Below are 12,470 nucleotides of genomic sequence, written 5' to 3' on the forward strand. Positions count from 1 at the left end.
ACATAGAGGCTACAAATTTAAGTTCAGGTCAGTAATGCCCAAATGTTACAACCATTTGAAAGCTGTTCAGTGGTTGCTGCAAAAAGAGTTAATGGTCTCTGAGCTAATGCATAAGCATCTCTATGATAAAAAAAAAGATTGTTAGAAACCAGACAACCTGGTGAAACCAGAAAGAAAAATACAAAACAAAACCCAGCCAGGTGAGAAACTAAGCTGAATACAGGAGATGTTTCACTTACCTTGACTTAGGCAAAGAACTGTGTAACACTGGACAGCTTGAATCTGAATCTTTTCTGTGATGACACGCATTTGTCAGTGATACTAAAGAGTACTCTACCAACTGAAAGAATCATCTGTCTGAAATCCATTCTAGTCATTGCACAGAGATAGTAAGAATAGTTTTCCTATCTTTTCCTTGTTGCATTTTTTTAGCTGCATGTTTTTCTTTTAGCAGCCAGCATATTTACTTCCCTCCAGAATATTGCTGTATGAAAAAATATTTATAAGCCCAAACTAAACACAATGCACATTGTGGTACAAACTAAAGGTTAAAGAATAAACAACTCTTTATTAACCAAATAATTATATTTTTATTACCTTTAGAAACAACTTTTCCTGCATTAACTTTTAGATTATTATTTAACATTACATCAAATTCAGCCATGTGTATTAGTCCTCCACTGCTTCTTTACAATCATAGTATCTGCTTATTTAATAAAGAATGAAGTACTTTATGTATGTGTCTGTAATGTTTCTTTTTCAAGTACACACATAAAAGATGTAAAAAGAAAAGGTCAAGTATAGGGTTGTAACAGATGTAGAAATTTTTTTTACGAAGTTACAGAATCTCCTAAACAGAAGATTTCCTTCTGATTTAATTTTAATATTACATTACAATTCTAATGTATAAGCATTTGGTTACATTGCTTGTTATTAGAGAATCTAGGTGACAAAACTGAAACATACATTAAGGGCCTAATCTTGCTCTAAATGAAATCAATGGCAAGAGCCCCATTACCTTCAACGAAAGCAGGATCAGGCCTCAAATTTGTACACTGTTTAGTATATAAGGACAGTACATTTTCAGATTAGGAACTATTATCTGTAAATAAGTCTGATCTGACTGTAAGATGTATGAACTACAAATGGGTCTTAGTTACATTAAACCATAGACACTGGATTTTATTACAATACTTGAAGAAAACTTATTGCATTAAGCAAGCAGAGAGAAAACGGAGTCTTCCATTCCAAAAATACAATTAAACAGGGCATGTTATATGTAAGAATAATAATATTAAATAATTTAGGGATCTGCAGGGGAAAAAAAATCAATATGGTTTAAGAGTAAACAGGTTTTAAAAAGACACCTCGGAGGTTGATACGATTAAAAAGTGTACATCTTGGCCATGAGAAGTCAAATGCTGTAACTTAAAAATACTAATAGATTCATTGTTCAGGCTTATATTTATATATCATCTACAATTCCTTCCAAGTAACAAAATGGTGCATGAACTTTGACACAGATAACATACATTAAGAGGTTTACTTTTCCCAGTAAATCATTCAGTCTGTTTTCACCTAATAATTTTAAGCCAAGGAAACTTTTAAAAAAGAAACAAAAAGTACAAACAAGGGAAGAACTTTGAAATAGTAAAATTTTCAAGGCAGCTCAACAATTTTTATGTTTACCAGATCCTGGATTCCTTTAAATTAAAAATCAGGACACAAAATGATACAACACAGCCACAAACTTAGCTGATAGAAGAATAAGAATGACTACAAGTAGCATTCCTGCACATATATTTTTAAAACTATCATTTACAGAGTGAATGGTGTAATTATTCAGCATTTAGTTCATATACTTCTACAGTCTGTTCAATCAAATTTGATTCCCAAACCAATCTGGTTAAGAATGCCAACAGTCATATCTATTGTCCATACAAGGGAACTACAGTATATTGCCACAGAAAATAGAAAACCCATCCTGCTACTTAACTCTAGCCCTAGTTTGGAGAATCTGCAATGGTGAAAAATAATGGGTCACACCTTCAGTGGAAATACACAAAGGATGTAAAACCACATAGGAGATACAATATAAAGCCACTGAAATTAATGAACTATGTACAGAAAATCAACTATCCAAAAGTGATAAATCAGAACATCGATAAACTTAAATTTTACTTAAAAACAAGTTACTTGACTACTTATTTTTAGACTCCGTTAACATTCTGAAATCAGGGCAATCACCATGAATCCAGCAACTGTACAATAGCATGTAAATTATATGCTATTTAATAATTTGAAAATGTAATTTTAAATCTAATTTCACCAAAACCACACCGGTATTGCTTCAGTCACAAAAAATAAACTTTACAAAAAGTGAATTGAGTTCCTGTATAAGTTGTATTGCATGGGTAATAGATGTAGTTTCACCACCAAGCCTGCTGAAAAGTTTAAGAGATTAACATAATTGTAGGAAAAAAGCCTTGGAAGGCAAAATATTACAGTTTACAGTATACAGAAAAGTGATAACCCAATAAAGTGCTTTTCAGTGGTAAATATTTTCTTTTACTGCTCAGACCCAGATGTAATAGCCAAAGAGATGGTGTCTTCAAGAACATTCAGTGGTCAAATGACTAGACGAGCAAGGCACACTAATACTTAAAAACCAGGGATTGGTCTTATACATACGATCCAGCACCATTATCTTCTCTGAAAAAACACAACCAAAACAAAAAACCCATCCAAATCATTATACAAGCCATTTATCTTTTGCTGGTTTTGATTGGGACGTGCGATCCTTTCACATTGAGGTTCTCCACAGAAACTTCGGGTTTTCTGGATCCTGCAATCAGTGGTTTTGGGTGGGGTTTCTCCCTGAAACAAAAAACCAAAAACACAATCAAAACCATTGTATGATACTTGGAAAAAAAAAAACTGGCTAATGCATCATATTGTTCACCATTTATGAAATACATAATGGATAATTTAGTTATTTTTATGTAAGCCTTTATTATATGTATTTTAGCTGTTTTACAACTTAGAAACACCCTCTGCTGGTAAAACTACTAACATGTTTCAGTGGATGAGAAACTTTAGCAGCCTAGGCTTTTTGTTGAGTTTATTGTGTACCTATGTATTTGATAAGAGACAGCTGCAAAATGGCATGTAGGCAGAACTCACTGAAGTGAATGGGAGCTGTGCCTGATTAAAAACAGCTGTAATCAAGAGCTGGATTTGTCTCAGTTTACATGAGCACAACTTGCCCATGGAATACTGCAGGAGGGGCAAATGCAGCTTCTGCAGTGTGGCAGTGTTTCCCCTCTAGAACTATGCAGAAGTGACACATGGAAAGCACTCTGCCCGGTTTGGGAAAAGGTGAAGCAAGGACTAGTGCTTCTTATCACAGTATTCCCTACTCACTTCAGAAATTAGTTTGAGTCAACATTAACTCTTGCTGCATATCCTCCATGGTTGATACCAAGCAGCTGACAAAGGCAGCATACCTCCTACTAGAGTTATGCTGATAAGAAAAGACCAAAAGAGCAGCACAAGGAAAACAATCTACGCAGGACAGACACCTGCATCCATAGATATGGGGCATGCTCCTTCCAACAGATTCCCTGGTCTCTGGGGTTGGATGGCCTTGTCTCCTCCTGAACCTGTGCATCTCACCACAGGAGATACTGCCAGGAGAGGAATACAGAAATTTTCTGCCTTTTCCTGCTCCTTTTCTCAAGGGGATGGACCAATCCACCTCTGAGTAAAGAGTTAAGGATTCAGCCTTAATGCAGTGAACCCAATTTGCATGTGATCAGTTCTCTCTCTCTCTCTCTCTCTCTCTCATTGTTTGAGATAAAAATATACTTATCTAAAAAAATAAAATGGTAAAATTTACAAGTCGAAATATAACCAAATAGGTTAAATGGTCAAAACTTCTGAAAGCCACACCTAGTATTTCCTCAAATTTTAGTTATATCAAAATACTACTCTGAATTACACTTCAGCTACATAATCTCTGAAGCAGAGAGTAAGTATATAATTTCTTCTCAAGGTTCCTAACAGGAAGTTCTTATTAATGAAATAGGCATAGGGTTTTTTTTTTTATTATTAAAAGAAAATAAGCTTATCAGCATAATTAGAGCCATTACAAAAATTATTTCTACCTCCTTGATGCATCTTCCCTGCTTATATGACGGTTACTTCTGTGTTTTGGAGCTTCTAAATTGCATCTAGCTCCAGATGTTCCAAACTTCATAATCTCCTTCTGCCATTCCTCATCAAATATGTGGGCCTCAGCTGCAAACAGTTACAAACATTTTTGTTTAAACTTGATGAAAACATAGGAGAGAGTATTTAGCTACAATTGCTACATCACTAACCAAAGCAATTGCATTAAAACACCAAGTTTTGTAACTGGAATTTTTATATAATTTAATATATTAATGTCCATTCAAAACCATAAAACATTACACTCAGATTACCCTCAAGTATGACCAACCCCCACCCCCAATAGTATTTTCAAAAGTGACTGCTGATTTTGGGATCCTCACATTTTAGGTGTTCAACTTGACACCCACTGAAGGGGTCAGATCAACAAATCAGCACTTCCTAAAAAATCAGGTGTGTGCTGGAAGACTTACATTCATCCAAGTTGATAAATTCTTGATTTAGTTCTCGATCACCAGTTTTGTTGTTCTTTGATTTTTTAATTACATGGGCACGATCATGAATGTGATGACCAACAGCCATTTTTTCCAGCCCACTTTCAGAATCTTTAAGTGCTTTTCTAGTCTCTTTGATCTGCTCAAAGAAGGGAAATTATATTGTAATTGCTACTTCAATTGAAAAAGTGGATTATCCAAATTAGTTTTCAGAGTTTTATTTTAAACTCAAAATAAATTTGCTTTAAAATGAAGTTTATGAAAAAAACAGATGCTTCCTATTGAATCTATTTTTGTTGCACAGGTTGAAAGACTGATAGCTCAAACAAAGTATCGAGAAAACAATACTCATCCCACTGTTAGCAGACAGGAAAGATAATATTACCACCCAACGTTTTTTAAGAAGAGAATATGCATGCAGGTTATTATTAATTGTTTCAAAATCTGTCAGAGCCCAGCCTAAATATAACCCCTGCAGAGAGTCTTAAACATTCTCCTTGACAACAGAACAGATAAGTATGTGTTGGTATTCTCTACATGAAAGGGCAACTAATTATGAGGCTGTCACGTTGACTGGTCTGAAACCTCTTGTCCACTGCTTATCACTGTGTTCATACGTATATTATTAGAGCCTTTCTGATAACCAAGTGCTGGCTTGAGCTCTGACATGATTGGCTGTGGGATATTTTCAACAGCCTCATACTGCTTGCATATAATCTTTCATGAACATTGCTCGAGGGTTCAAATTTAAATTTCTTAGCAGAATTAGATGCACAACAGCTGCAATGAAGGTAATGAGAGGGCATCTTCATCTGAAGCATTATGTAAGCATTTAAAAGTCAAGTACTTAGGCTCAACAGATCATTCAAAGTAGCTATTTTGCACTATTATGGATACATAAAGTGATTTGAGGTAAAGTCGTGTATAAATGCAGACTTTTTTAGTATCTTACGATTGCAAATATTTAGGTGTAAATATACCCCAATAGGCAAAAGGAATACAACATTATACACTGGCTCAAAAAGCAGCAAATGCAGAACTGGTAGCTGTATCACTCACCTATTCAGCTTTTGAGAAAATGGGTATAAAAGTATCTTTAGTAGGGGATAGCACAGGATATAATGCCTTAAAGAGTATTTTCAAACAGTCTCTACTCTAAAGATATAGCAATGGTGTAACAGAGTGCATATCTTTCTAAATTATAGAAACGATTCACCCCAGTAAGCATTTTAAAGGAGACTGAACTTGAGTCTGCATTAATACACAGTCTGACAATTTAACAACACTCTTCAGCCATGTCTCAAGAATACTTACACCTCCTGGAGCTGTGCGGGTCTGAGCTGAAGCTTGGAAAACCTTTGGTGGTTCATCACCTATCTTGGAATATGTCATCACAGAAGAAGAACTGAATGAGTGTGCATCTGGATTGAATGAGAGATGATCCTGAAATTGATATACTTCAAATTAATAAAAATATTAAAGCTGATAACCTAAGAAAGAAAGAACGGTATCCCACATTAGACACCTTCTCCATCTCAATATTACTTTTGAGGAATTACATCAGGAAAAAATAGCGGAAAAAGAGCCTGAGTTTGCAATACCCTCTATATTTGCCAGTTAATCTTGCTTTAAGCCCTGAGTACGCAGACTATCCACACAAAGGGACCCCTCTGCCCACATATAGCCCTACTGACTTCAATGGGATGTGCTTTTGTAGAGTTTATTGCAGGACTGGTACTTTAGAAGAGAAGGAACTGACTGTGTGTGTGTGTGTGTGTGTGTGTGTGTGTGTGTGATATACAGAACAAGGCACGCAGTCTGCACTTAAATAATAAAAAGGTCATGTAATGTATTTTGGAGGATAAGGGTATCAAATGTTTGTGTGTTCTATTGTCTTCAGTACTGATAATGCCAAAACTGTTTTACCAGAGCACTTTAATAAATTAAACACATTTGACCACATTCTACTCCAGTACATAGACATAACTGGAGTACAACTGATAGTATAAAGAATTTAAATTAATACTTTCTGGGCAAAAAAAAAAAACACAAACAAAAAAACCCACACATTTTCTCTCTGCACCCCATAGGGAATAACTGTTTTAAACACTATTATTCTGTTTGTGACGGGCTGGATCACAGAAAACCCCTTAGGACTGCCAACTGATGTGCTGAGACTACCCCTGAGCCTGTATCCCCGGTCAGCTTGGGACTTCAGTGCCCTACCTGGTTAGAGCCAGACATGCTAGCCTGCTGCAAACCCAGACCCAGGTCTGAACCACATCCCCTAAAAGCTGAGGGCTTAACTGAAAACAGCTTAAGAAGTGTTCCTGTCTCTAGCACTCAGATGCCCAGCTCCCAATGGGGTCCAAACCCCAAATAAATCCATTTTACCCTGTATAAAGCTTATACAGGATAAACTCAAATTGTTCACCCTCTATAACACTAATAGAGAGAGATGCACAGCTGTTTGCCCCCCCCCCCCAGGATTAATGCATATTCTGGGTTAATTAATAAGTAAAAAGTGATTTTATTAAATACAAAAAGTAGGGTTTAAGTGGTTCCAAGTAACAATAGACAGAACAAAAGTAAATTACCAAACAAAATAAAAACAAAACACGTAAGGCTATGCCTAATACATTAAGAAAACTGGATACAGATAAAATCTCACTCTCAGAGATGTTTCAATAAGTTTCTTTCACAGACTGGACATCTTCCTAGTCTGGGCACAATTCTTTCCCCTGGTACAGCCCTTATTCCAGCTCAAATGGTAGCTAGGGGATTTCTCATGATTGCACCCCCTTTGTTCTGTTCCTCCCCCTTATGTGTGTTTTGCACAAGGCGGGAATCCTTTGTCCCTCACCGGGTTCCCACCCATCCTTCTAAACGGAAAAGCACCAGGTTAAAGATGGATTCCAGTTCAGGTGACATGATCACATGTCACTGTAAGACTCCAAGCCCTCATTCCTCCCAGCCTGACTCACAGGAAGGCCTGCAACCAAACAGAGCCATCCATAGTCAGTTGTCCTGGTTGATGGGAGCCATCAAGATTCCAAACCACCATTAATGGCCCACACTTTGCATAACTACAATAGGGCCTCAGGGTTATATTTCATCTTTCTAGTTTCAGATACAAGAGTGATACATTTATACAAATAGGATAACCGCACTCAGTAGATTATAAGCTTTGTAATGATATCGTATAAGAGGCCTTTTGCATGAAGCATATTCCAGTTACATTATATTCACTCATTAGCATATTTTCATAAAATTATATAGAGTGCAACGTCATATTGTTCAATATAAATAATACTTTTAAGACTGAATTTTTGAAATGTACTTACAAAATTTCTTTGCAGTTCTAGCATACTGTTTCTCATATTTGATATAGTTCTGTCCATTGCAAAGAAAGGATCCTTGAAAACTGAATTCTGTTGGAGGAGAGAAATTATTAGCTACAGGGGGGAAAAAACCACAATGAAAATAGAACTGTGAATCTAAAGGCTGTTCTTTGACAAGACTATCAGATGCATGTTTCTGAAGATTCAACCAAATAAACTTCTCACAAGCTCTGTAGAGCCTACGAGCAATTCACAAACACAAATGAGTGCAAACAACTCCCTTTTTTAAAAATTAAAAGCCAAAAAGCACAGATGGGTAACATGGGATTGTGGAGGAAAAAAGGGAAGATCATAAGCTTCTAGAAATTATTGCAATGTCAGAACAAGCACACATTTAGGATGGCATATACGATTGTTGGGGTCTCTGTACCTTTAAACCTCTCTTTGGTGACAGACTAACCTGTCAATTCTGGTGAATCAATCCAGAGAATCAAACAAACTAGAATTGCAATATGCCTCTCCATCCCTTAGAACCCCAAGGTATACAGAGCACCTCTAATGTGCAAATCTCACTGGTTGCATTCATAAACATAAAGCAGTCAGCCAGGAAAGGACATGAATGAGGATCTAGAGCGGACTCCAAATGTAATCAGTGAAATTCTTCAAACATTGTAAGCAGTTGTTCAGCAAATGTCTCATCAGATAGTGCTATGAACTCCATAGAGCAGGCGTGGGAAAACTACAGCCAGCGGGCCAGACCTGTTGGGGAGTGGGGTTGGGGGCTTGCCCCGCTCCAGTGCTCTAGCCGGGGTGCAAGGTTGGGGGCCACACCATGCTGCTCCCAGAAGCTGCGGCATGGCCCCATTATGGCACTCCAGCAGCGGAGCAGGGTAGGGGGCTGCTTCACGTGACTCCCGGAAGCTGCGTCATGGCTCCCTCAAGCTCCTATGTGCTCCAATGGCTCCCCTGGCGCTCCAATAGGAGCTGCAGAAGCGGTGCCTGCAGATGGGGCAGTGTGCAGAGTCCCCTGACCATGCCTTTGCATGGAAGGCGGAGAAGGGACATGCCGCTGCTTCTGGGAACCATTTGAGGTAAGCGCCTCTCTGAGCTTGTCCCCATGCCCCAACCCTGATCCCCCCTCCTGCCCTCCAAACCCCTTGATCCCAACCTGGAGCATCCTCCTGCACCCCAAACTGCTCGTCCCCATCCCCACCCAGAGCCCACACCCCCAGCTGGAGCCTGCACCCCTTCTTGCACCCCAACCCCCTCCCACACCCTGAACTCCTCATTTCCAGCTGCACCCCAGAGCCCACATGCCCAACCAGAGCCCTCGTCCCTCCCACACCCCAACCCCAATTTTGTGAACACTCATGGCCCGCCATACAATTTCTATTCCCAGATGTAGCCCTCAGGCCAAAAAGTTTGCCCACCCCTGCCATAGAGGGAGTGAAAGACACTCTTGAAGCATTTTCAATAAAACAAACAGTATATTTTTAATACTATCATAGCTCTTTAATATAGGAAAATCTGAAAACCACAATAGGATAATTTACTAATGCAATAGCTTTAGACATCCACAAATTTTTTTTGAGCCAAGACATTTCCTTCACTACAAACTAAGGCAACCAAAGTTTGAAAACGAGACTCTATATACCTAATTCAAGAACAATTCTAGTGGGAAAAAAAAAAGTTTTTTTTTTTTTTTTTATCTAGCAGTACATGAAATCAATCCTTGAATAGACTTGTTTACTTACAAAGATGCATAACCAAAACAAGCTGTAGTGGACTGTCATTTCATCTATGTGTATTATGAAACACAGTTATTTTTCAAAAGGAAAGCAGAGGGCAATGAGAAAACAAAGAGGTGGAGAAGGAGGAGGTTTCAAAACCAGATCAATTTTCAAACTGAAATTTAGAATAAATTCATAATCTCATTTAAAATATGTAGGAAATGTATTTAATTCCTTATAGAACCATAGAAATAAGACTAGAAGGAACCTCAAGAAGCCACCAAGTTCAGCCCCCTGTGCTGAAGCTGGACCATATAAACCTAGACCATCCCTGGTAGGTGTTTGTCCAACCTGCTTTTAAAAACTTCCAGTGATGATGGGGATTTTCAGGGGTGGTTGTGGAGACTGTTCCAAAGCTTAACTACACTTATAGTTAGGAAAACTTTTCTAATATCTCACCTAAATCTCCGTTCCTGCAGATTAAACCCATTATTTCTAACAGTAGACAAGGAGAAAAACTGATCACCGTCCTCTTTATAACAGCCTTTAATATATCTGAAGACTTATCAGATCCCCCTTCAGTCCTCTCTTAAAGACTAAACATGCCCAGTATTTTCTCCTCTCTCCATAGGTCAAGTTTTCTAAACCTTTTTATCATCATTTTTGTCATTCTCCTCCAGACTCAGTTTGTCCATATCTTTCTGAGGGTGTGGTGCCGAGAACTTCAGCTAGGCCTCACCAGTCCTCAGTAGAGCAGGACAATTATCTCCCATGTCTTACATACGTCACTCCTGTTAGTAAATCCCAGAGTGATATTAGCTTTTTTCACAGCTGTGTCACATTGTTAACTCACATTCAATTTATGATCCACATCAACCCTTTTCAACTGTCACCTAGTCAGTTATTCCCCATTTTGTTGTTGTGCATTTGATTTTTCCCTTCATAAAATGTAATACTTTGAACTTGTCATTTTTAAATTTCATCTTGTTTTCACACCAATTCACGAATTTGTCAATGTCATTTTGAATTCTAATCCTGTCCTCCAAAGTGCTTGCAATCCCTTCCAGCTTGGTGTCATCTGCAAATTTTATAACCATTCTCTCCACTTCATAATCCAAGAAATTAATGAAAGCATTAAATAGTAGTGGACCAGGAAAGACCTCTACAGGGTTCCACTAGATACTTCCTCCCAGTATGACAGCTAAACATTGATAATTCTTTGGATATGGTCTTTCAACCAGTTGTGTTTCCACCCTATAGTAATTTCATCTAGAGCACATTTCTTTAATGACATACCAATATTTGTTACTCATGGCTAAACTTCATTAGGCAGAAAGAGGCGTGGAATGGTGTTCTGATCAGAAACAGACACATCAAGAAACACATTTGCTTGACAGACCTTTGAGTAGTCTCCAATTTTTATAATTCTCAGTCACAAGACCTACATTTACACATCAAATGCATTATATCTCCCTTGGATAAAACAGACAGCGGACCTAAGAGAAGCAGGAGGTATACGAGTGACTCCTTTCTGACTAGTATGCACCACATTGGGTTAACCTAATGAACTACTGGAGGCTTTAGTTGTTTCATACGTATTGCATAAGTAAGCATTTCTTCACAGTTTAAAAGTTAATTGCATAATTCACAACATATTGTTTCAGGAAAGCACTATGGAAAAATGATTTTCATGGTCATCCTAGAGTAGGGATGGGAAGGAGATCTTTGCACATCACTGACAAATGACTCAGAATTAAAATGCAAAACTATAAAGTGAGCAGCTAATCCCAGTGTAGCACAAAATCTACTTATGAGTAAACATGTCCATATCAAAAGGGACAGCCTGAAGGAGAAAAGTGAGCCTTTGCAAATGGTGTAATTATTGTCAAGGGTCTGAAGAAAATCCAGTGATATAGATTTGTTCAGGTTAAGTTAAGTTAAGCATCTGTCTCTGTCCTGACAGGGAAGAAATTACAGGTTGGTACTATAGTGCTCCCTAAAATATACTTCGAAACATACAATTATGCTGGCTGAGTAAGTTTAATTTAAGGATGTCCATTCCCAAAGCCAATTTAAATACTTACCCATATAGTAAATACATTGTCACCAAAATTCCATTTTTGAATTTGATTTGAAAATCATGACTGTTTCATTAAGAGTGCAACAGGCAGATCAGACTAGTGCACACTTTAGAGTGAGAGATAGATTTTCCTTGTCAAAGGAGATGTTATCAATGTTTTTGGGTCCCACAAGTTCTCTACTCTCTTCTTCCATCCAGAAAGTCTAATGGTGGCCATGAGTTTCACATTCACTCCCAAACTCACATATACAGGAGATATTATTGCTTAGAAGGTTCTTGACAGTGTTATTTTCCTTCACCATCAATGAAGAAGCTAATGACACTACATCGGTCTACTTTTCTTTTGGAGAACCAGTATCATTGATATCAGCAGGAACATGGTATAGCTATGGAAACAACATTTCCTCATTAACTATTTAATTGCAGAGCAGCAAGGAGCTTGTGTATCATTTGACAGGTTTCAGAGTAGCAGCCGTGTTAGTCTGTATTTGCAAAAAGAAAAAAAAGTACTTGTGGCACCTTAGAGACTAGCAAATGTATTTGAGCATAAGCTTTCGGCCTCGCTTGTCACCATGAAAGGTTTTCCTCCCTCCCCCCCTGCTGCTGGTGATGGCTCATCTTAAGTGATCACTCTCCTTACAGTATGTATGATAAA

At 37.9% G+C, this 12,470-nt stretch overlaps 1 protein-coding gene across 3 annotated transcripts in view; it reads right to left on the minus strand.

Moving 5' to 3' along the window:
• Positions 1–834: 834 nt before the first annotated feature.
• The window catches only part of MLF1 (myeloid leukemia factor 1), a 31,243-nt gene continuing 19,607 nt past the window's right edge, over positions 835–12,470 (minus strand). For all 3 annotated transcript variants that reach the window (XM_038417606.2, XM_038417610.2, XM_043493110.1), the window contains exons 3-7: positions 8,009–8,095; positions 5,979–6,107; positions 4,644–4,803; positions 4,167–4,299; positions 835–2,877 (exon numbers count right to left, since the gene is read on the minus strand). In XM_038417606.2, coding sequence (XP_038273534.1) covers positions 2,766–2,877; positions 4,167–4,299; positions 4,644–4,803; positions 5,979–6,107; positions 8,009–8,095 — 621 coding nt within the window. In that variant the 3' untranslated portion in view covers positions 835–2,765. The remainder of the gene's footprint in view (positions 2,878–4,166; positions 4,300–4,643; positions 4,804–5,978; positions 6,108–8,008; positions 8,096–12,470) is intronic.

This window comes from Dermochelys coriacea, chromosome 9, assembly GCF_009764565.3.
Source record: "Dermochelys coriacea isolate rDerCor1 chromosome 9, rDerCor1.pri.v4, whole genome shotgun sequence".
Classification (NCBI taxonomy): Eukaryota; Metazoa; Chordata; order Testudines; family Dermochelyidae; genus Dermochelys; species Dermochelys coriacea.